This window comes from Procambarus clarkii, chromosome 64 (assembly GCF_040958095.1).
Source record: "Procambarus clarkii isolate CNS0578487 chromosome 64, FALCON_Pclarkii_2.0, whole genome shotgun sequence".
Lineage (NCBI taxonomy): Eukaryota > Metazoa > Arthropoda > Malacostraca > Decapoda > Cambaridae > Procambarus > Procambarus clarkii.
This window is the reverse complement of record NC_091213.1, coordinates 19,376,309-19,402,354: the sequence shown is the minus strand read 5'-3', so window position 1 is coordinate 19,402,354 and position 26,046 is coordinate 19,376,309. Positions and strand designations below refer to the sequence as shown.

Here is a 26,046-nt window from a genome sequence, read left to right as displayed (position 1 = left end):
AAGTGTTGGCTGGTGTTGCCTTGAACAAAAAACACAAGTGTTTTTAGCCAAGAAAAATGTTGAACAAAAACACTCGCATAATAGACAAAACCCAAGGAATACAAATGCAAACACAAATTGTGTTCCTCATATGTGCCCCAAAGAATGAGGTGATTTGATAAAATGCTGTGCCCAAGATTACCATCAGAGTGCCGGCTGGCTGATGGGCAAATAGCCTCGGCTACCATCAGCTTTTGTCCGGTCGTGATGGTCGAGTGGATAAGGTACCCTGTACACCAGTTGCATAGTGCTCCTGGCAGTTTGGGTTCGAGTCACTTTTGGGGTGTGAGTTTTCAGTTGCATGTATGCCTGGTGACCATTCAGGCTTGTTCGCATTTATATTCCTCACGTGTGCCCCAAAGAATGAGGTGATTTGGTAAAATACTATGCCCAAGATTACCATCAGAGTGCCAGCGGGCTGATGGGTAAATATCATCTGCTACCATCAGCTTTTGTCCAGTCGTGATGGTCGAGTGGATTAGGTGCCCTGTACACCAGTCGCATAGTGCTCCTGGCAGTTTGGGTTCGAGTCACTTTTGGGGTGTGAGTTTTCAGGGTCGCCTGGATGGTATCACAGTGAACCCCTGGAAGAATGGCAAGCAGTTGGTATGGGACTACTCGTGCGTATCAACCCTGGCTAACACCTACATTAACCTCAGTGTTGCACAACCAGGTGGCGCTGCTACCCACAGGGAAGCAGCCAAATCCAGTTAGTATAGAGAACTGGATCACCACTACAATTTTGTCCCCATTGCTTCTGAGACACTCGGCGCCTGGGGTAAAAGTGCTACCAGTTTTTTTAAGGAACTGGGTTCTAGGCTCATTGAAACAACAAGGGACCCAAGAGCTGCAAGCTTTCTTTTCCAGCGCCTCAGTGTGGCAATACAGAGGGGAAATGCGCACTGCATCCAGGATCCAGGGTTCCTGCCCGCCATCTGAGGAGCTGGAGGAACTCGACAACCTATGATAACCATCTTTGTAACCCATATGTAACTCCTTTTTTGTAACAAAGTTCAAATAAAGTAAATATATATGTGTACATACAAAAGAATGGGGGTGGTAGGAGAAGATAATATTAGTGTTCAGTGAGAAACCACAAGGTCTCCTCTGAATACTTTTTATTTTCTTCTCCGAGGCTATGGGTCCCCACATTGGCACCAGAGGTGGTACCCTCACAAACCTTTATATATATATATATATATATATATATATATATATATATATATATATATATATATATATATATATATATATATATATATATATATATATAACTGAAAACTCACACCCCAGAAGTGACTCGAACCCATACTCCCAGAAGCAACGCAACTGGTTCGTGGGTTCGCAACGCAACGTGGGAGTATGGGTTCGAGTCACTTCTGGGGTGTGAGTTTTCAGTTGCATATTGTCCTGGGGACCATTCAGGCTTGTTCGCATATATATATATATATATATATATATATATATATATATATATATATATATATATATATATATATATATATATATATATATATATATATATATATGTGAGATATATATATATATATATATATATATATATATATATATATATATAATATATATATATATATATATATATATATATATATATATATATATATATATATATATATATATCGGGAAACCTCTCAAAAGAGGCTTCTTTCATCGGGAAGCGTCTCTTCCCGTAAGACTTGGGGCCTCGGAGTTCGAACAGCAACGCAAATAGCTATACCAGCCTTCCTGTCCTCCTCTTCGGCATCCAACTACCTTGTGAAGTAAATTCTACCTGCCTACTTACATCAGCTGGCAGGCGTACACTATCTCAATTTTACACACTATGCCACCGAGTGGGCCTCTCGTGCAGGCTCATCACCTCAACCACCATCCTCAAAAGCCCACAAGCAATCCAGTTGGGATGGCCTCATTGTAGACCAAGTTGCTGCAACAACACCACACGACATTGCTTGCCTCACAGCAGTAGCAGCCCCACATGCTGGGGATTTCCTGTTAGCAACCCAAATATCGCTATGTTTCTATGTATAGATTTCCTGATAAAATTTCCTATTTTCTAGATTTGTTGATCATTTCCAGAAAAAAACATAGACATGTCCAAAATAGATCTGGAAAGAATTTATATATATTGTTTTCAAGTCTAGATTCTGGAACAAACTTTTTGGAAAGATGGTTGGTTATTTATGGAAGAAATTATCAGGAAGAATAATAGATGTGGAATCGCATGATTGACTCAAGCGTAAGCTTGAATGCGTTTGGGTAGACATAAACTAGAGGAAAAAAATCACTTCTGCACTTTTATTTATTCTAATGGTATTAATGATACGGTATGTTGATAGTTGTGTGTGGTAGAGAGAGTAAGTGAACGTCTGGATGGCACTATGATGACACTGGGAAGAATGGTTCTATGGGAACGACACTCACCGTCATGGTGCCAGCAGCTGGAGTGCCGCTGGTGATGGATCCTGCTCCGGGATGCTGCTCCCCTTGCTCCCTTCCTGCCAATGTAGAAACAACAATTAAAATCACAACTATGCAGCCGGGCACAGGCTTTTAATCTTGATTCGACCAGTGTACCTGATATCTCAACCTGTCCTCTTTCTAATAGCATCGCTTTTCATTCGTATGCACTACGGTCAAAAAATACCGTAATAGAAAATGGAAATTAATTTTCCAAATGAAATGAACCCAAAACAGCAAGTTTTGTGTCCTCTTGTAGGTTAGGAGAGCAGCAAGTTCTCCTAAGGTTTCAAAATGTCATGAAAGCTATTAATTTAAGTGTCCTTTCCTAACCTAAGAGACTAAGCGAGAGGACCCAAAACAGAAAACTGGACAGTACGTCACTTTCGCGAGCCACATCTACTTCCTATTATGGTAATTTTTAGCTTTAGTGCGCATACATGCGAAAAACGACGTTATTTGTAAGAGGACGGGTTGGATATCTAGTTCCCTGAGTTTTTTCTTACTTTCTTTAGAATCCCAGTATGCATCCTGTGTTGTTACCTCGAACCGAGTTTGGCGCTTATTCTTCTGGTCCCGTGCCACGTCGACCAGTTTACCTGCCCTGTGGCAAGCCTGTGCTCAGACCACTAGTGTTCCAGCCGAGACTTGCATCATGGGCAACTTGAATGTTTGCCACCATTCATTCATTCAATTGGGAAATGTGTTCTCGACAGTAATTGGTGTAGATTTTTTGTAAAACAATTTACAATAGCAATCTTAATGAAACATGCAAATGAACATGTCACCAGTTCCAGTCTCAACGCAAGAAATGTCTCGCATAATTAAGTAATGTTTAATAATGTCTCTTGATTCTCCTCTCCTCCGGTGATGTGATTTATCTCTCTAGACCATTCTTAGTTGCTCTCGGATAAAAAAATAAAAGATTTAGTCACGTCCGCGCTTGACAATGTGATCAGTCCATGCAGATCATGCACACTCGATTGTTTATCCCATGATTAAACTATCAGGGTCCTGAAATGCTTATTGTAAGGGTCCTAAAAGTATATGGCTCCTAAAAGCTGATGGGACATGTAATTTAGTGATCGTGTCAGCAGACATTTAGGGAATCGTGTTTAACTCAGGAAAATTTCGTTATATTTCATTATTTTAAAGTTGGTAAGATTAAACATTAAACTTGCTGGATTACTCCAGCAAGTAACTATTAGAGTTTATTTAAGCTGTCTACAGCTTTAAAATACATAGTTTTACCCCATCTGTAAACATTGAAATAAAGAACTGTTTAGTTGTTTCTTAGTTAATGATACATGTATCATATTCAGTATGTGGTCCAAGAACCACCCCTTGGGGGAATATTGCTTGTTACCTGTTACAAGTTCTTGTCCTCTAGCTTTTAGTAATAAAACCCTTTCCTAATGAAAATAAAATCACGTAGGTTTATTATCTTCCTGTTTTATTTGTCTCACTTCCCAGCCCGTTCACTAGATTTACCACTCAGTAAAAATATAATTGTTTTGCTTCACTAGCAACATCATGGCCGCTGAACAAATCCACAAGGGCCGTGACAAGGATTCGAACCTGCGTCCGGGAGCATCCCAGACTCTGCCTTAATCGACTGAGCTACGACAGGGGAAAAAGAGTTGAAACCGAAATTCTACTGAACTTACTAATAAGTTCAGTAGAACTTCGGTTTCAACTCTTTTACCCTGTCGTAACTCAGTCGATTAAGGCAGTGTCTGGGATGCTCACGGACGCAGGTTCGAATCCTCGTTACGGCCCTTGTGGATTTGTTTATTTGATGCATCACGTTAGTGTGATTTCTGTGTGTAATCAAGGATGCTCCATAGACAACGATACTATTACAGTGATTTAATAATTTACTAATACGTCGCTCTTTAGCGGATTAATCGAATCTACAAAAATGCCCATACGAGTTGTGGATGAAGGGCTTCCCCTCTATGTGTCGTGTTTCCGTGTGTATGCATATGTCGGTGTAATTCCTCTAAATAAAGATGAAAATCGCCATGGAGTTCGGCAACACTCACCTCCTTTTACCAGTATTAGGTCTGGTTCCCGCTGAAGCCTGTCGAAGCCCCCATCGTCGCAGCTCTTGGCGTGAGACGCCGCCTTGTCGTACACGGCCCCTGGCTGGTTGCAAGCCAGGTTGTGGCTGTGGTTCCTGCTGCGGGTGAGGCGGCTGCGGATCACTAGCGCCAGCACCACCGAACACAGCACCAGGGAAGCCACGGCTCCCGCCACCACCGCAACTATCGGCGCCACCGTCAACAGGTTCAGATCGACTCCGAAGGACTCTGCTGCGGCTGCGCTGGTACGCCTCTCGGCGACGTCTATGGGCGTGTGGTGGAGGAGGACCGTTGCTGTGGCGGCTCCTTGGGAGTTCGAGGCTCCGACGGAGAGCTGGTACTCCGTCCCAGGAGCGAGGCCAGTCACCGTGAAGTGGGGCTTGGTGTGCTGCTGCTCCTGGGCCCCCACCACCACCCCCGCCTCACCAGACGACTTCAACTGGCGCACCTCCAGCGTGAAGGTCTGCGTGAGGCCGCCGCTCCAACCGGCCTCGCACGATACCACCACCTCCCCAGCGGCGCTGGCGTTGTGCCACACGCTGCAGTTGTGCACCGGCTCCGGCACAGCTGTTGGCACACGTTAGGACATTACACGAATACAACAAAATCTCTCGCAATGGCTGTTTGTCTTCATTGTGAAGACCATGTTTTATATTTAGGTATGAGGGGGAGTGGCGGAAGGGGGGGGGGAGGGATGGGGAGGGGGGTATCCGGCTTGTGCCCCGGTCTTTCTCACCTCCTACACAATTCTGTCTTGCATCCCTTTCCTTATCCTTTCGTCTTCCCAGTATTAGAAGAACTGGGAAGCGAGGGAAAATGTTTTCAATTTTGTAACCATCTTCGCTTCACAACCATCATGATTATATAAATTTTAACCACAAAAGACCATCACAAATCATACTTACATCACACTATCATCCTCACTATAACCATCTTAGCTACTCACAACTATCGTCACTGAAACTAACGACTACACTCACAACCTGCGACGATCTACACTACACACGACCATCCTCATCAATGTAACTATCTTCACTATATATTGTCTCCATCTCTGTAACCTTCATTACTACCCAGGTGGCGCTGGGTTCCCCATCAATGACTTTCCCAACTCTTCACCATCTTCTCTACCCTTCACAACCTTCCCAACCCTTTACCACATTCCCCACTACCACTCTCCATCACCTTCCCTAAACTTCACCCTCTTTCCTATGTTTCACCATCTTCTCCACCTTCACCATCTTCCCCACGCTGTCACCTTCTCTACTCTTCACCACTTTCTCTTCGTCACTGTTACTGTCTTTAATGTACACACTTTTCATCCATTAATAAACTTCATAAGGCAAACTAATATATAATCATGATAAAAATAATATGCTCAATGAATCTTGGAGAGGATGGAGTCTGGTATTTAGCGAGGCGGATAGGGAAAATATTAAACATGGAATTAACCATATATTAGATGGGATGTTGTAAGTCACTGTTGGCCGCGACCCCGACTAGCCTATGTCCGTCCCGTACCCCAGACCATTCATTCAGGCGTCTGGCTTCCAACCTTGCACTGACAGACATCCTCCCTTATGTGTATATGCATTAAATAACTTTCTTTGTGTCTTCCATTTTGAGTTACCTGTATTATGGACGTAGTAACATATTCAGTCTTCATTGATAGTCAGTAACAGATCGTCACTGATGACAGAGGTTGTCACACAAAATGAAAACTTTTTGGACACAAATATTCAACACCACAAACAAAAACAAATACAAATATACGTGTATAAAGAGTAAAGAATAATATTTATTAAATTTGAATAAAAAGTTACGCTAGACACGTCAGGCCCTCCACCTCCCCCAGGGCCCCCAAACACCCCACTGCCCCCACACTCACCCGCCGGGACGACCAGGTAGACGCAGGGTTTGGGCTGCGGGCCCACCTCGTTGACGGCCCAGCAGAGCAGCGTGCCGAAGTCGTGGTGCGTCTTGGGCGTGTAGGCCATCACGCTGCGGTTACGGTGGAAGTGTGTGCGGTTCTTGGGGATGTAGACCACTTCGGTGGAGGTGTTGAAGGCCCAGCGGAAGGTGTGGGCCTCCGGGTGGGCGTCGACGCCGCAGCTGACGTTAACTTGTTGTCCGCGGGCACTGCCGTAGGTCCACTTCTGTTGCTCCGAGCACACTGGCGAGACTGACGAGTAGGAAGGGGGGGGGGGGGGAGGGGTAATTTATTTGTGGGTATGAACAAATAAAGTGCAAATACACTCACACAAAACCATATCCTTACAACAAACCCCAAATTCCTTCATACACAGACATACTCCTCCACACCCATCCCATATACACAGACATACTCCTCCACACCCATCCCATATACACACGACACATTCCCCCCCTCCCCCCCCAACACCTAACACACGAATCCCTTATAAGCAAATCTTCTTTCGGCACTAAAGCTTCACTAATAGAAGAAAAAGACGAGGTGTGATCAAGACATCCAAAATATTCAAGGAAATTGCCAAGGTTAACAATGACAGGCTATTTGAAAGTGCTGTAAATTAACCAAGATTAGACATGTGGAAACTAAGTAAACTAATGATCCACAAACATGTTAGAAATAATTTGTATTATTTTCAGAGCAATAATTAAGTGGAGAATCCTAGAGAGTGAAGTTAGACTCAGACTCAGACTGAGACGTCAGGCTCCACTTTAGATATTGATGCGAAATACCTACATGCAGTTCTGACAGGCAGTCTGTTGAATATAGACAGGTGAAATTCTGGATTTTAAGTAAGTATTGCATGTAGAGTGAGGACGGAGTAACTCAATTACCTCCGGCAAAACCTCCAAGCGTAACGTATATACTGGAGCTGAGGCTCATTGTCCAATACAGACGCAGCTCGTCCTACTTCCTTACATTAAAATAAAAGGAAACTCCACCAACTATCACCTGGGAAAGGGAGGCAGCTACCTTTGTTGTAGACTACTTCATAGAAACACCATTAAAAGTTGTGTCAGATTATCGCTGACCACCTGTCTTCGGTACTCACACTGCATGCCAGCTTACCTGATACCTGCTCCTGGTTTTCTGCAAAACGTTGTTAAGTCTCTACTCTCCATATCTCTCCCACAATCTTATATTCTAGCTAGCTAGTGCCCAGACCCACTTTTCTAAACCGTCCTCACCCCAAGGTCGCCAAGGCAGGGAGCAATAATAATTAATATGCTCCAGTATAAATTTACTTGGAAAAATGACGTATATATACAACAAAATTCACAGCTCTCTACCCTCTGTAGTAATCAATAAAAACATATGCATTTAAACATACGACATTTATGGTATGTTATTATGCCGTTACTGTTAAAATTCGATATCTCTACAGCTCCAATAAACTCTAAGCCTAATCTATTCTGGCTTGCTTAGTCCCCTTTAATATACAAATTAAGTAGCTGTTATTTCCTCAACACAAATTGATCACATCAATACTTGTCTCATACTAACAATCACAGTAATATAAATATTCTTTTGGTTGCTAGTATCCTACTGCAGGTCAACTCTACGTGAATATATTATCTCAGTAATAATAATGTCATAAGTGTCTACTCGTCACAGCCTAACGTGGTTCATTTTAAAGAGTCAATACAACTTGACATCTTATAAGAATATATAAATGTCACATATATAAATGGATATATATCTTTTTCCAGCCTTACATAGCCACTCACTGCGTCATTTATTCCATATAACCTGCCTAGAAATAATCAGATCCATCGTAATAATTTATTATGCAAAGAAATAGATTTCTCCCTTTTGTCATCATAGGAAGTTTAGGCTACAAGCTACGTAAGATTTCAGTCATTAATCATTCAAATATATTCATATGGAATGTAAACGGATTTATCTCCTCGAGACCTGTTCAGATATGTTCTTATTTCCCCACCCAAACAAAGGATAACTCTCGTTTCACTAAATTTTATCTTCTTATCTAGAACAATGATGTCTACATTTCGTCTGGTTGGTAACGCCAGGCAACTTCTGGGGCAGTAGTCAGTTGCTCCACAAGTGTGGCGTCGCCCGCCGCGCTGGTCGTTTAACCCAGCAGTCTAGGCATGTCAAACTTAGGGTCCCCAGAGGGCCAAATGGGTCACATTTGTGATGTCATGAGGGCCACACACCATAGTTTAACAAAAGAAAAATAAATATTTAAAACGGCAGCATAGACTTCTATGCAACAGCAACAAATACATTGTACAAAAATTACAACTTGAACAAATAATAAATATATATACAAAATGAACATATATTTACAACTATTTAATATGTTTTAGTATTTTGTCGTGAGGCTTGATACTTCTTTTTAATGATAATTTGTGCTGTCTGGCTGAAATATCTGTGCAGGTCTCAGTTTGATCAGAAATGACAAGTGTGGATCAGTCAGCCTTGTTCTCTGAGAGGTTTTTGTTGATTTCATGAGGGAAAATAACTGATCACACACATAGGTAGAACCGAACATTGTCATAATCCTTGTGGCAAACTTTCTGAAGTTTCTAAATTTTCAGGTAAGTATGAAAAGAAACCAGGTATCCTCACTTCAAGATACTTTGCTCTGAGTGTAGAATCCGACTACATTTCTAATAGTGCTATCTGTAGGCTTCCTTCTGCCTTGCCAACATCAAAGGTGAATGGTGCCGAGAATAATGCAAAGTGGTGTTCAAAAGATGAGAAATCACGAAATCTTTCATGAAATTCCTTTGACAACAATTCCAGGTGACTGTCATACTTAACAAAGCAAACTAAAGACTTAGTATTGGCTTTATTTTTCAGCTGACAAATGTGACTTCCATAAGCTTAGTCTTGTAATGAAGGATTTAATGTCATCATACAACTGAGTAATGAGTTTGTTTTTACCTTGCAATTTCAAATTAAGATAAGTTAATTGTGCAGTAATGTTCACAGCAAAAGCCAGATCCTGGGGCCAATTTTTATATTTTATTTCCTCTATGTTTTGACCTTCCATTCCCCTCCCTTTCCTGCCCGTTGTCGTCATGAGTGGGGGTTGGTGGGTCCTGCCGGGGTGTGATGCTCCTTGGGACAGTCCTCTGTCCTTTTGAAGCCTTATGATCCTGCTGTCGTCTTCACAAATTGTGCTGGATGCCTTTTCTTCTTCCTTATTTTTCACCCCCCCCCCTTCCCCCTCTTCTCTCTGATTGTCATTTCATACCGACTTTTTGCCATTCTTGATTATTCATTCAGATGTCTTCTGTTTTGACGCCAGATGCTTGGGGAGCCACACTCTCTCACCCGTAAAACTGTGGTACCCGACATTGCAAGTGAGGGGACACTTTTATTGTCAATCTTTGCCTTCGTTGATCTCGACGGACTGACGGTTTTAAGGTGGCGATTGTAAGGGTTTATACCTAAGATGTACCCATGTAGGGCTCCATCTTGTCGGGTGTCCTATCCTATAATTATGGCACTAAGATGGGTATGGGGGTTTATTCATCGATTAAATTTTTACCTGTTCGTTTATATGCCGATGTCTGACTCTCTTTTAACTTCTCAGGCTTGTCGGGTGGGCGACCAAGCTCCGAGTCAGACTGTGATAGAAGGCCAGGCTCTGTAGCCTCTGCTACATTGGGTCCAGACCAAGCTGTTTCTCTGGCTCTCCCGACTGACCCTCTCTGCTCCACTCCCACCTGTGTGGCAGAGTTGAGCCCCAAGCCCCCAGTGGTGACCACCTCATCACCTGGAGTGGCTCCATCTCTCATTGTAACAACTGCATCTTTTAGCCCCCTTCTTATTGGGGGGTACTCGGAGCCGTCACGTCTGCAATCGCATGCGCACACTTCCTTTCAGTTCTACTACATTCCAAGTTATGTTTGGTCCTGGTACATGGACTAAGTATTATGATCTCAGTCATGAGGACTCTACACGTCCTGATGATTTACTAATTCATAAACATCTAATTGATTCGGTGGATACTTTTGTTACTTTCATCCCCACCCGAATGGGTACACATGTCGTTTCAATGGGTACACAGCCGCTTCCTTCTCAGGAAGCGGCTGCCCACTTAGCCCCGATGTCCAGCATTGGTGAGACCCCTGTTCAGATCTCCAAAAGTGCCTGGTTAAATGCCAGCATTGGCACAGTTATTCTCCCACATCATGTTGTGACTGGTGATAGGGAACTGAAAGACTGCCACAAGAATATTAAACTTATCCTTGAGGCCCAAGGCCATTCTATCCTCCAGATTGATATGTTACGACCCTCCCCCCTCCCCGCACGAGGGGGGGTCACTCGACCCCTTCGTGGTCATCGTCGTCAGCCTCTTCACATAGTGAAGATCACTTTTGATAGTAGGTCTCTTCCGTCTTCTGTAATTCTTGCTTGATGCTAGATGCCTTTTGGTAATTCTGGTAATTCGTGCCAGATGCTCCATTCAGGAGTACATTTCCTCTCCTCGCCTCTTCAATAGGTGCTGGAGATTTGGGCATGGTTCATTCACATGCACAAGTAAGGTATCTCTATGCCCCTAGTGTGGAGACTTAGGTCATTCTAAGACAGAGTGCTCTTCTTCCCAAGCTCACTACATTAATTGCGGTGATGCCCACCCTACCTTCTCCCAAGCTTGTGTGCACTTCAAATTTAAGGAAGCCATCCTCAATTTGAAACATCACGATCATCTGTCTTTTTCTTAGGCGAGACGCCAAGTACGCAGTCTTCCCTCTTTTTCTGGCATGCCTTATACTTGTGTGTTGCGTTCCACTTCTCCTCACTCTCTCCCACTTTCTTTGTTTTGCAATCGTTTCCCGGACACCTTCACCACCACCTCACCTGCTCCTTTGCGTTCTGAAGCTGAGCTGTCTGGTTCACCATCTGGTGATTCCTTCCTTCCTTCGCAGTCTTCTCTGTCTCCTAATCCCTCTTTTCCTTCTCTTCCCAGTTTTTCTTCACTGCCCTCCCCCTCTGTATTTTGGCCCTCCCCACCGTCTGTCCACCAGGCCATTGTCTATCCTCCTCCCAGCCATTTCCATGTTGCCAGCTCTCATTCTCCTTCATCAGTTGATACTGGCGAGGCTGTCGCCCAGTACATTGCTGCTGGTACACCTGTTTCTTTACGTCAGAAACATAAGCCATGCTCCTCTTCTTCCTCCCCGGCAAGTAAGAAGGCATCACTCTCTTCCTCACCTTCCGACCTGGACTCTATCCATGTATCTCCTCCCATTTCAGTGGCTGAGTCCCTTGTTCCAGTTACCTAGGTTCTCTTGGTCCTCGATTCTCTCTCGGATGCTGCCCTGGTTGAGGTGCACTCCCCTGTATCTGTCCCCTTTCCCTCTGATTCCCTTGACCAACCCTCTCGGATGCCTCCTACCACTCCGGACTCGGTCAGTCCGCCTCTGGTCTATCCTACTGCTGTCTTGACTCCATTGTCCTTACTAGATTTACCTATGCCCCGTAACCTCGATGTCACTAATCCTGATCCTGATCTTTCTTAGTATTTATATACTGTGTTCTTTTTACATTGTTCTCTGTTCCTGTTCTCTCTATTCTTGACAATGTCTATTTTACTATGAAATATGCATGGATTTTATGCCAACTTTCACGAACTCCAACTTCTGATAACACAGTTCTCCCCACTTTGTGTCTGTCTCCAGGAGCCGATGTTTGGCGCTCGTCCTGGTCGCTTTGGCGGTTATTCCTTATTTCCCCCCCCCCCCACCTTCCCTCCAAGATGGAGGTCTATATTTGTACTGCCTTTGCTGCAAAGACCCCCAGTTGTTGCTGTTCTTTTTTTGACCTGGAACAGATATATGACACCACTCTGAGATACCATATTTCGTCCCAAATCCGTTCTTTTGGCCTTCGCCAAAAGAATCTCCCTTTCCTCCCCAATAACCTCCCTTTCTTGCTACAAAGCTTCCTCTGTAGTCGTTCCTTCAGAGTGTGGCTTGGTGCCACTCTCTTTGTCTCTTTTCGGTAACACGAAGCTGTACCTCAAGGAAATGTTCTGAGTACTACTCTTTTTCCTGATAGCCCTCAATAGTCTTCTTTCCTCCCTCCCCTCTGGCATTTTCTTTGCTCTTTATGTTGAAGATCTTACCTTCTGCTGTCACGGTGATGGCTCACCTTCCCTCCAACGATTGTAACTTAACTTGTAGTAACAAGGCTTCAACTTGCGATGAGTACCGTGTCATCCTAGGCCACCAATCATGGTTTCAAGTTCTCTACAACTATAACTTGTGCTATATCTTTTTCGGAAGCAGATCGTTCTTCCCGTCCCTTTGCCACTTTGTAGTAATCGCCTTTTGTACAAAGATTCTGCAAAGCTTTTGGGGTTAATCTTTGACACTCGTTTGTCTTGATCGCCCCATGTCTCGAACCATATTTTGGTTCGTGTTACCAATATTTCTCTTCATGTCGTTCATCCTTGCCCACATGGAGGGTCCCCCTCTCTAAGTTTTGTAAAACCCTGACCCACGTGACTAAAGCTTTACCCGTCCTACAGTTCTGAAGCACTTTTTCCTTGCACACTTTTCTTCGCACTCCCACTACATTTCCATCTTTACAGATGAGTCCAAGCCTGTAGATGGTGCAGGCTACTCTTAGTTCTTCCTGACCACACCTATATGTGTCGCCTGTCTCCAAAGACTAGCATCTTCACGGCAGAACTTTATGCTATTTTGTTTGCTATTTGTGGGGGTTTTCTTTTTTGCTTTCACGACTGCAATGCGTACGTCGCCAATGTACATGTGGCAGACGCTTCACGAAACTGTCGGAATTAGCAGAATAGAAAATACGAGAGCAACCATACGAGGCCTGGGAGCAAGGTCGAGTTAGAGTCCTTGAAGGTCTCTTCTCAGACTAGTCTCACCTGGTCCTGCTCTACGTTGATCGTTGGAATCTCCTCAATGATTTAACACTTTAAGGGACTCCTAGGGTCCTCATCACATTTATAGTTTAGTGAATATAGGCAACTCGGTGTTGAAGACACCTAGAGCTGAAGGCTTGAGTAATACTGGCAGTATTCAGAAGTGGTTCAACGGAAATACTGCATAAAGCTTAACAGTAGTTTATTTACTAACTTAACCACTAATACAAAGGGTGCTTGATTTACTTTAGATTGGCGTCAGAAAGGCTATGGTTGCATTAGCAACCTAACTGCCGGTATGCAAAGGGATCACAAGAGTTCCAACCGGATACTCGTTAATGATGATATGCAATAAACACAATGGCACTGTCAATGGGACAGGCAATAACATGCACAATAATAACAATCATACAATAACTAAATGTGTGGTGTATGCGAAGCTCACATTCACAGATGAGTGAAATGCCGTGATACCACACAGATAACACACATTCACCGTCGATTCACCTATAACCTGTGACTGGTATAAGAAGGTGAGAACTGTGGTTGATACCTCAGATCAACACAGACACAATAAAACAATGACAAGATCTTGTACTTACAGATGGGGGTACCTCTCTTATTCACTCACTCACTTAGGCACATTTATACAAGCACTCGTAGGTGGCCTGACAGCTGGTTTCGCTCGTAGACATGAAGGGTACTCATAGTAGGGCGTGCTGTATGCTTAACAGACAGACACACGCTCACACACTGGCACTGGTGGTGACGTCACGTGGTACAGTGAGGGCGGCGACGGGCTACACACCCGGGACAGAGTGGCGGCTGGCGGCTGCAGGTTATATGATACCAAGGGGAGCCGGTTGGCCAAGCGGAGAGCATGCAGGACTTGTGATCCTGTGGTCCTGGGTTCTATCCCAGGCGCCGGCGAGAAACAAAGGGCAGAGTTCCTTTCACCCTATGCCCCTGTTACCTAGCAGTAAAATAGGTACCTGGGAGTTAGTCAGCTGTCACAGGCTGCTTCCTGGGGGTGGAGGCCTGGTCGAGGACACTAAACAGCCCCGAAATCATCTCAAGATATACCATGCACTACACAGTACACTGTGGTACAGGTACACTGTGGTAAAGTCACACACAGATTACTTAGGTGGCGGCACTGCCTTAGTTCACTCTAGGTCACTCACAACGATCTTTGTCGCCAGGGGTTTCCTGATACCAGTCTGTTTCACTCTGGTGATTTTGTCACTATAGGCTTCTGAACAATATATTCACAATCGTGATTCTGGGCGAGTGGGGGTATATCGAAAAGACGCTGAGTTAACTTGGCGGTGAGAAATGGACGGTGTTCAGTCTATTGGCCGAATAGACAGAACAGGACATGTCCTCTGTGTAAGGGCTCCCTCACGTGAATGCTTTTTCCTGAGGCTCAAAGCATCTTGTGAGGCACACATAAGGGATTACAATTTGACGAATAGCATTGCAGCAAATGAGCAGGAACCAATCATAATGACAGTTCGATGATCAGTAGGAGAGGTGATGTAATGACCACGTCATGGCCACGTCATAGCTGTTATTCTCCATTGCGCCAGTTGAGGTTGACCCCAGGGTCATCCTGTCGCCTCGCAGGCGTTACCTCTCCTCTCTTACGCTCTGCACCGGCCAATGTACCCACTGACCCCTGGTGGCAAATATACTTAACTTCCCTGTATCTACTTCCTGCCTGGACATACTGCGGCCTCCGTATTATGAAAGTGTTCCTGGTTAAGTGGGCATTCTGGAGATACCCAACATGTCAGGTCACTATCCAGGGTTAAGAGAGATGGTCCTTGTACACGAAGGTCTGTGCACTTTGCACTGCAATGAGCCAATCCAGTCAGCTGTGGGAGAATCTTGAGAAACCATATTCTCACTCACTTTGTCAATTGCTTTATTGCTGTCAATCTTCCTTTGTTGTTGTTGTTGTTGTCGTTGATTATCGCAGTGCCCTCATGGCTCTGGAATCCTTTAATCCAGTCCATCCTGTTGTAGTTGAAATTCATCTTTGGTTGTTGCTTATATCCAGCAGATTTAGGACGGTAGAGTTTTGCTAGGTCCTAGCCAAATTGGTGTGCCCATAAACGAGCATACGGACGGTGCTGCCAAGGAGGCTATCCGCACTTGTCCCCTTTCCTGTAAAGGTGTTCCTTATTCAGATCTCTACCCGGTTATTAATTCCTCAATCCTTGCCCTGCAGTTGTCAGGGTCGTTAGTCTTCTGTTACTGGTAACAAACTACGTGCTCTTGAGGGTAGCATGTCCCTATAGCCTTTCTCCAACCACTGTAATCGGCGATGGGAAACGGCTCTAGCGAGGTTCGATAATTACTTACTTGACCTTTCATCTCCACATACAGAATTATTTCTCGTCTCAACAAATAGAATCTTTTCAGCACTCTGTGACATGACAACCAGCGGACTTTTGTGTAGAATGGAGCATCGATAAAGTCATTATCCATAACTTCCAACAACTGGCTGAGTTGGTGGTGGTTAAGAGCTCGCCCTCTGATATAGTTCACTGTCTTTGTGACCAAATTAAGCACATGGTCCAATTTTAAAATCTTTGAAAACAAATTTAATGGTGAATAATGCAGTTAAAATGTTCAAATGATGAATCTGGATGCGAGTTTTCTATTTTTGTTTGTTACTTGGCAGCAACACCATTATGTCTGTCAACCGTATTCGCAGCACCGTCGGTAGATAAGCATGCAAGTTTACTCAAATCCAAACCATAGTCATGCAGAATCTGCTCGACTTTCTCAAAGATGTACTGGCTTGTTGTAGTGTCATGCATGGTGGAAGAGTTCAAGTGGTTCTTCATATATATTAAATTTACTGTCACGGTCCCTGATGAAGACCGCAAGCTGACCGCAAGAGAAATGTTTAACTCTTGATGATGCGGCCTTCAACTGTTGTTTTAAATCACATGACATTTTATCAATCCGTTCAGCAACAGTGTTCCTGGTTAATTAAATATCTTTGAATAAATGTGCTTTCTATGGACACACAATTTGAGCCATTTTTACAAGGCATTGCTTTGCAAAATCTCCTTCACGGAAAGAATTTTCACTCATGGCGATCATTCGGCTGAGTTCATAGCTTGCAGTAACGGAAGCAATATTCCCTTTCTCAATTTTCGTAAAACAGGTCTATTGCTGTCTGAAGTTAAGGCTTCAATTCTTTGAGTCTTGAGATAGGAATTAGGGCTTCATATATATCGTAAGATCAAAGATTCGTTTCATAATGTCTTTCCAAGTTGTACTCTTCTGGCGTGGCAATGCTGTTCTTGCAAATTAAACAAGCTATCTTTCCATTCACAGTTGTGAAAAAATACTGTAATTCCCATTTTTCTTTAAACACTCGCCCTTCTTCATTCAGTTTCCTTTTCGCTAGATGGAGGAGCACGAGCCATTTTAAAAACTATGTGGAATCGGAAAAATAAAAAAATAAAATTAAAAATAAAATCACTGGTTAAAAACTGAGACGTAATTTAAGCTAGCTTAACAGTTAACGTCATCTTATTTTTAGAAACTTAACTCGCTTGCCTCACAGCTGCATTCGGGTTTCTTTTGTACTTTTGAAATAAATTGAAAGGTGACAGTTTAAATTTTAAACTGCAATCTTGACCGTTAAGTGACCAAATTAAAGTATCCCTTGTGTGAGCCGCGGGTGTGCTTGCAAAGGGCTGCATGTTTGACATAGTTGCCCTAGTCAATTTATCTGTGACCATATAATCTATAAACTCAGTTTAGCTCCCAGGGACGTGCCTTCATAATCACATGTCCTGGTACTCAGCTCTGGGTCCCAAACTCACTTGGGGACACAAGTGTTCTGGATACTTTACAGTCCCTCACACAGGGATGCAGCTACCCTCACTGTTGGCCCGGGGCTCTAACTCTTGGTCCCCCACTCTTGTAATAACATCAAAGTACCTCTTAAGGGCCGGACATCACAGCCACCCTGGGGCTTCAATCGCAACCCTCCGCGTCAGTAATACACCTCGCAGCCGCTCGCTCAGCCTCGGCCTCTGAGTATCTCATTAGTCGCTGCTCACTGAAGTTCCTCCAAAAACCCCTACAGAACCTTATTTCTGGCGCCTGCAGACTTACCATCACAGTGCGTGGCTCTTGTTCCTGTCTACTGGTCGATGGTGTCTCACACACTAGACGATTGCTGAGCCTCTTCTTCCAAGCTCCTGGTTACCTTCGTTCAACCCGTTCTCGCACTTTCTTCTAGCCAATATTGACTTATTATATACGTGCATATGACATACTAATTTATTGTAAATATTTTAGTTTACCTTGAAAAGCTTCATAGAAAAAAACAACCTTACCTAACCTTCTTAGTATGTTAAGATAAGCATCTTATTGCTTCGTAATTACAATTATTACTTAACCTATACCTATAATTGGTTAAGTAATAATTGTAATTACAAAGCAATAAAATGCTTATCTTAACATACTAAGAAGGTTAGGTAAGGTCGGTGTTTTCTATGAAGCTTTTCAAGGCAAACTAAAATATTCACAATAAATTAGTGTGTTACATATGCACTTATTTAATAAGTCAATATTGACTTAAAGAAAGTGCGAGAACGGGTTGCTTTGTTACCCTCCATGCTTTTCCTTCGACGTGGACTCCCTGCCACAATGACCACTTGTTATGAACCCGAGTCCAGCGTCCGAGCACGGAGCGGTGACGACAACGCCATCTGTTGGTCAGCTCCCGAAACCCCCTCCAAGTGGACGATGCCATCTAGTGAGGACGGGATATACCGGCCACAAGGGCTGGATTCCCGTCTTAATCAGCTCGTGACATAGCCGCTGCTGACCTCTGGTGAGGTAGCGCTTAGACAGCAACGCCATCTATGGAGTGGATAGGTGGACGTTTGTGTCTAAGCAAGTAAGTGAGGTGCCCTAGAGTGTCCCTAGTACTAATGACGTGTCTGATTACAGAATCGACCTGGGACTGCTGTATTGGACGATGAGGCAGTCTACCCAAGGCAGCCATAGTCTCGCCACGTGTTTGCTGCAGAAGCTGTGAGTCACCCCCGGACGAACACTGTTGAGTGCGTTAGCCTGCCTGTGACGTGGCAGTAACAGGAATCGTCTTATCTGGGGGCTGGCTGGTGGGAGAGACTGGCCACTGTAGTGCAGAAAGAGGAGAGTGATCTGCGGAATCACATGCATCACACATGGAGGCCTCGTAGCCTGGTGGATAGCACGCAGGACTCGTAATTCTGTGGCGCGGGTTCGATTCCCTCACGAGGCAGAAACAAATGGGCAAAGTTTCTTTCACCCTGAATGCTCCTGTTTCCTATCAGTAAATAGGTACCTGGGTGTTAGTCAGCTGTCACGGGCTGCTTCCTGGGGGTGGAGGCCTGGTCAAGGACCGGGCCGCGGGGACACTAAAAGCCCCGAAATCAACTCAAGATAACTCAAGATAACACGAGGCTCCTGCCTAGGGCTCGCAACCCTAGTATCAATCGTGGAGTGGCCTACACAGCGGAGCTGATCGGAACCTGCCAGCTACAGGCTGGATTTGTGGTTGAAGGCCTCCACGACGGTGCACCCAGTGGGACTGTGATTTGGCTGGCCTGTGGCCGGGGTAGATTCGCCGAAAGAATCAGAGGATTCATCGTGGGCCACGACGAAGAGAACCAGGGCTACTCATCGTGAGCACCGTGGAGCATCCTGTGTCTTCAGAGGAAGACGATTCTGTACATTGTGTATTTATACCCCCCGTGTGACAGTTTATATATTTATTTATGGTGATGGTGATTATATATATATATCTCTGAGCATTTGTATCCCTTCCCCTTTCATTTACTTGCATTACGGAACACACCCCTTGAAAGCCACTACTAACTTGGGGCCGGATACCCAAACTCTAATAATATCAGAGAAGAATCCAGTTGCGACCCAATAGGGCCGTAACACCACTTCTTGTAGCACCAGTCCCCGCCTCACTTCTCTCTCTCTCCAGGTGCGACAGTCGAAGAACGCGTCCTCTTGACTAGTGACCGCCTCCGAGGTCAGGCTCCCAGGCGCCGCCATGTGACACGCCCTCACCACATCTTCCCAATCTCGGCCAATCTGGCTATCAAACAGGAGCAGGTTCTGGTCCACAATCTTGCTGGTAGTCTCAGTCTTAACTTATTACACTTCGAGTCCCCTCACCATCTTCATAGTTCCAAAACTAGTCCATGAAAAGTAGGCTCAGATACAGGACGGACAATCTTGAGATGATTTCGTGGCATAACGCCCCCGCGGCCCGGTCTTCGACCAGTCCTGTTTTTGTTACACCCCCCCTCCCCAGGAAGCAGCCCGTAGCAACTGTCTAACTCCCAGGTACCAATTTACTGCTAGGTAACAGGGGCATCAGGGTCAAAGAAACTGCCCATTTGTTTCTGCCTCCACCGAGACTCGAACTCGGAACTTCGGGACTATGAATCCGAAGCGTTGTCCACTTAGCTGTCAGGCCCGTATGAAGTGTACGAAGTTCCCTTACAGCTTGCTCACCCTTGACATCAAGTAGCCATCACTTGAGCACTAACACAGGGCGCTATACTCTTCCTTCTCCCAGGAGACCACGACGTGACCACCAGAGGCTCTGTGAACTGACGAGTCTCGCCCTCAGAGGGCGTCTCGTCGTCGTGACGTCACCGTCTTGCAGGACGGTGATTGGTTCAGACCGCCTTCCTCTACTTAGTCTGTAGTCGCAGGCTCAATCCCAACTTATAATCCAGGAGGAGACACATCGCCTCTGATTCCTCCTCCTCACAATATATCCTCTTGACTCTTAAAATTACTCATATATATTAGTGTAGTGTTTTTTTACCCCCTACATATATCTATTATCATATCCTCAGTTATATATAGATTTACATGTTCTCAGATATGTAGGGAACGCCCAGGATCAACTCTCACCTGGAGGCAGCCTGGGCTGCCTCCACTCTTAATCATGACAGTAAAGATAGGTGATCACCTACAAGGTTCCGTCTCCAAAAACCCAATGGAGTCGTGAAGACCTCCATTGGATGTGTTCTCCAATAGATCTCCAAACATCTCCAATGTTCACCTCCCACCCATTAATACTCTCCATAAACACCTCCCCACCCATTAATACTCACCATAAACACCTCCCCACCCATTAATACTCTCCATAAACACCTCCCCACCCATTAATACTCTCCATAAACACCTCCCCACCCATTAATACTCACCATAAACACCTCCCCACCCATTAATACTCTCCATAAACACATCCCCACCCATTAATACTCTCCATAAACACCTCCCCACCCATTAATACTCTCCATAAACACCTCCCCACCCATTAATACTCACCATAAACACCTCCCCACCCATTAATACTCTCCATAAACACCTCCCCACCCATTAATACTCTCCATGATCACTCCCCAGCCATTAATACTCTCCATCAACCCTCCTCCCACCAAACACAAGTATCAACAATCCAACGAATGAAAACATCTGTCTCTACCACAGATGAACGAATAACCTTCCTAAACAAACAAACAAACAAACGAACAATCTACATACCCACACAAGAACGTTCTCCAGCCACACATACAACAACCACCTCGCACTTAACACACAACCAACCCCTCCCCCCCCCTCAACTCAAACAAAAAATCTGCCACAATAAGCAACACCTCTTCTTCCTCACAAGACATGCTCCACCACACACAATCCCGACTTGTTAGCTTACAAAGAAAACTCCGCTCCTACTCAAAAACAACCCTTCCGATCCAAGCAAGACAACATACAACTATGTTTTCTCTCTCCGCACAAACAAACAGCAACCCCCCCCCCCCTCCTACTCATTAACCTCAACACACACACACACACACACACACACACACACACACACACACACACACACACACACACACACACACACACACACACACACACACACACACAGAAGAGGCACTGAACTACAGGCCAGTGTCCTTAACTTGTATACCATGCAAGGTGATGGATATGATCGTTAGGAAAAACCTAGTAACACATCTGGAGAGAAGGAACTTTGTGACAACCCATCAACATGGGTTCAGGGAGTGTAAATCTTGCCTTACTGGCTTGATAGAATTCTACGACCAGGTGACAAAGATTAAGCAAGAAAGAGAAGGCTGGGCGGACTGTATTTTTTTTTGGACTGTCGGAAAGCCTTTGACACAGTACCCCATAAAAGGCTGATGCTTAAGCTGAAGAGACAGACAGGAGTAACTGGTAAAGTGCTCCAGTGGATAAGGGAATACCTAAGCAATAGAAAGCAAAGAGTTAGTCAGGGGTGAGATCTCAGATTGGCGTGAAGTCACCAGTGGATTCCCACAGGGCTCTGTACTCGGTCCTATCCTGTTTCTGAAATACGTAAACGATCTCCCGGAGGGTATAGACTCATTCCTCTCAATGTTTGCTGACGATGCCAAAATTATGAGAAGGATTAAGACAGAGGAGGACTGCTTGAGGCTTCAAGAAGACCTAGACAAACTGAAGGAATGGTCGAACAAATGGTTGTTAGAGTTTAACCCAAGCAAATGCAATGTAATGAAGATAGATGTAGGGAGCAGGAGACTATATACAAGATATTATTTGGGAAGTAAAATCCTTCAAGAGTCTGAGAGAGAAAAAGACCTGGGGGTTGATATCACGCCAGATCTGTCCCCTGAAGCTCATATCAAGAGGATAACATCAGCGACATATGCCAGGATGGCATATGCCTTAATATATAAGAACGGCCTTTAGAAACTTGTGTAAGGAATCTTTCAGAACATTTTATACCACATATGTTAGACCAATCCTGGAGTTTGCGGCTCCAGCATGGAGTCCATATCTAGTCAAGCATAAGATTAAACTGGAAAAGGTTCAATGGTTTGCCACCAGACTAGAACCCGAACTTAGGAGTTTGAGCTACGAGGACAGACTGCGGAAATTAAACCACACGTCACTGGGAGACAAAAGAGTTAGAGGGGACATTATCACCACATACAAGATTCGCAGAGGAATTAATAGGGTAGATAAAGACAGGCTATTTACCACAAGGGGCACACGCACTAGGGAACACAGGTGGAAATTGAGTGCCCAAATGAGCCATTGGAACGTTAGAAAGAATTTTTTCAGTGTCAGGGTAGTAGACAAGTGGAATGCATTAGGAAGTTATGTGGTGGAGGCTGACTCCATATACAGCTTCAAGTGTAGATATGATAGAGCCCAATAGGCTCAGAAACCTGTACATTAGTTGACTGACAGTTGAGAGGCCCGACCAAAGAGCCAGAGCTCAACCCCCGCAAGCACAAGTAGGAAGACTAACACACAAGAACTATCACTATTACACGCACGTGCGCTCACTGAGTGCACAAATGAGCCTCAGAGAGTAGAAACAATATTGTTCACTGTCAAGAGTAGTCAATAGTAGTAGTTAATTTAGACTGCTTCAACCACATCACATTAGGCCGTGATGATGGTGGAGGCAGACTCCCATGCACTCTTACAAATGATGATAGAATACAGCTCCACATAGGATCAGGAACATATACACCAACTGATTGGTGATTAATTGATTGACAGTTGAGAGGCGGGACCAAAGAGCTGAATCTCAACTCTCGAAAGGTTCACCTAATTCACCAACTCTCCTAGTTCACCTAAACTCTTTTAGGTGAACTAGGGGAGTACACAGAAAACTCAGTATACAAACAGAAGCTCAGAGCACGTGTAATATGCTCCTCCGCCAGCAGTCACAGGATTATATGTTGACGTTGTGCCTCGCTGAGTCTTTGTTGGACGCTACTGAACTCCAGCCTCGGTCATGGCGACCAGGAGGAGGATGAAGGAGAGCAGGGGAGAAGAGAGAGGGAGAGAAGGGGAGAAGAGAGAGGGAGAGAAGGGGAGAAGAGAAAGGAAGAGAAGGGGAGAAGAGAGAGGAGGAGAAAAGAGAAGAACAGGAAGTTGACTAAGGAGTGAATCAAGAAGAAAATGAGGACGAAAGGGGAAGGAGTAAGGAAGCGGGGTAAGGAACAAATTGAGATAAAGAGAGTGAGAGAGAAACAGATGAGTAAGTAACAGGATAATGAACAGACTAATGGAATTGGACGAGAAATAGACAGGAACGTTATGAGAGACAGGAACGTTATGAGAAACAGTAACGTTATGAGAAACAGGAACGTTATGAGAAACAGGAACGTTATGAGAAAGACAGACTAAGAGGGCAGAGAGGATATGAGGGGAAAGTGTAAGGAGGAAAGAGGAGCGGTCAGAGAAACCTAACAATTGTAGCGAAAGATGAAAGAGGCGAGGAGCCAGGGCGGAGGGGTGGGGTGCAGCGGGTGGGTGGAGGGGTAGGGTGCTGCGGGTGGGTGGAGGGGTGGGGGTGCTGCGGGTGGGTGGAGGGGTGGGGGTGCTGCGGGTGGGTGGGGGTGCTGCGGGTGGGTGGAGGGGTGGGGGTGCTGCGGGTGGGTGGAGGGGTGGGGTGCTGCGGGTGGGTGGAGGGGTGGGGTGCTGCTGGTGGGTGGAGGGGTGGGGTGCTGCGGGTGGGTGGAGGGGTGGGGTGCTGCGAGTGGGTGGAGGGGTGGGGGTGCTGTGCGTGGGTGGAGGGGTGGGGGTGCTGCGGGTGGGTAGAGGGGTGGGGTGCTGCGGGTGGGTGGAGGGGTGGGGTGCTGCGGGTGGGCGGAGGGGTGGGGGTGCTGCGGGTGGGTGGAGGGGTGGGGTGCTGCGGGTGGGTGGAGGGGTGGGGTGCTGCGAGTGGGTGGAGGGGTGGAGGTGCTGCGGGTGGGTGGAGGGGTGGGGTGCTGCGGGTGGGTGGAGGGGTGGGCTGCTGCGGGTGGGCGGAGGGGTGGGGTGCTGCGGGTGGGCGGAGGGGTGGGGGTGCTGCGGGTGGGTGGAGGGGTGGGGTGCTGCGGGTGGGTGGAGGGGTGGGGTGCTGCGAGTGGGTGGAGGGGTGGAGGTGCTGCGGGTGGGTGGAGGGGTGGGGTGCTGCGGGTGGGTGGAGGGGTGGGCTGCTGCGGGTGGGCGGAGGGGTGGGGTGCTGCGGGTGGGTGGAGGGGTGGGGTGCTGCGGGTGGGTGGAGGGGTGGGGTGCTGCGGGTGGGTGGAGGGGTGGGGTGCTGCGGGTGGGTGGAGGGGTGTGGAGCTGCTAGTGGGTGGAGGGGTGGGGTGCAGCGGGTGGGTTTAGGGGTGGGGTGCTGCGGGTGGGTGGAGGGGTGGGGTGCTGCGGGTGGGTGGAGAGGTGGGGTGCTGCTGGTGGGTGGAGGGGTGGGGTGCTGCTGGTGGGTGGAGAGTTGGGCTGCTGCTGGTGGGTGGAGGGGTGGGGTGCAGCGGGTGGGTGGAGGGGTGGGGTGCTGCGGGTAGGTGGAGGGGTGGGGATGCTGCGGGTGGGTGGAGGGGTGGGGTACTGCTGGTGGGTGGAGAGTTGGGCTGCTGCTGGTGCGTGGAGGGGTGGGGTGCAGCGGGTGGGTGGAGGGGTGGGGTGCTGCGGGTGGGTGAAGGGGTGGGTTTCTGCGAGTGGGTGAAGGGGTGGGGTGCTGCTGGTGGGTGGAGAGTTGGGCTGCTGCTTGTGGGTGGAGGAGTGGGGTGCAGCGGGTGGGTGGAGGGGTGGGGTGCTGCGGGTGGGTGGAGGGGTGGGGTGCTGCGGGTGGGTGGAGGGGTGGGGTGCTGCTGGTGGGTGGAGGGGTGGGGTGCTGCGGGTGGGTGGAGGGGTGGGGTGCTGCGAGTGGGTGGAGGGGTGGGGGTGCTGTGCGTGGGTGGAGGGGTGGGGGTGCTGCGGGTGGGCGGAGGGGTGGGGTGCTGCGAATGGGTGGAGGGGTGGGGTGCTGCGGGTGGGTGGAGGGGTGGGGTGCTGCGGGTGGGTGGAGGGGTGGGGTGCTGCGGGTGGGTGGAGGGGTGTGGAGCTGCTAGTGGGTGGAGGGGTGGGGTGCAGCGGGTGGGTTTAGGGGTGGGGTGCTGCGGGTGGGTGAAGGGGTGGGGTGCTGCGGGTGGGTGGAGGGGTGGGGTGCTGCGGGTTGGTGAAGGGGTGGGGTGCTGCGGGTGGGTGGAGGGGTGGGGGAGCTGCGGGTGGATGGAGGGGTGGGGTGCTGCGGGTGGGTGGAGTGGTGGGGTGCAGCGGGTGGGTGGAGGGGTGGGGTGCTGCTGGTGGGTTGAGGGGTGGGCTGCTGCTGGTGGGTGGAGGGGTGGGGGTGCTGCGGGTGGGTGGAGGAGTGGGGTGCTGCGGGTGGGTGGAGGGGTGGGGTGCTGCTGGTGGGTTGAGGGGTGGGGTGCTGCGGTTGGGTTGAGAGTTGGGCTGCTGCTGGTGGGTGGAGGGGTGGGGTTCAGCTGGTGGGTGGAGGGGTGGGGTGCTGCGGGTGGGTGGAGAGGTGGGGTGTTGCTGGTGGGTTGAGGGGTGGGGTGCTGCGGTTGGGTTGAGAGTTGGGCTGCTGCTGGTGGGTGGAGGGGTGGGGTTCAGCGGGTGGGTGGAGGGGTGGGGTGTTGCGGGTGGGTGGAGGGGTGGGGTGCTGCGGGTGGGGTGGAGGGGTGGGGTACTGCTGGTGGGGGGAG

The 26,046-nt window shown here is 47.0% G+C and overlaps 1 protein-coding gene across 1 annotated transcript in view; it reads right to left on the bottom strand.

Annotated features, from left to right (window-relative positions):
• The window catches only part of LOC123769106 (neural cell adhesion molecule 2), a 255,815-nt gene that overhangs the window by 37,547 nt on the left and 192,222 nt on the right, over window positions 1–26,046 (bottom strand). The window contains exons 10-12 of the mRNA XM_069309271.1: window positions 6,490–6,783; window positions 4,563–5,168; window positions 2,482–2,555 (exon numbers count right to left, since the gene is read on the bottom strand). Coding sequence (XP_069165372.1) covers window positions 2,482–2,555; window positions 4,563–5,168; window positions 6,490–6,783 — 974 coding nt within the window. The remainder of the gene's footprint in view (window positions 1–2,481; window positions 2,556–4,562; window positions 5,169–6,489; window positions 6,784–26,046) is intronic.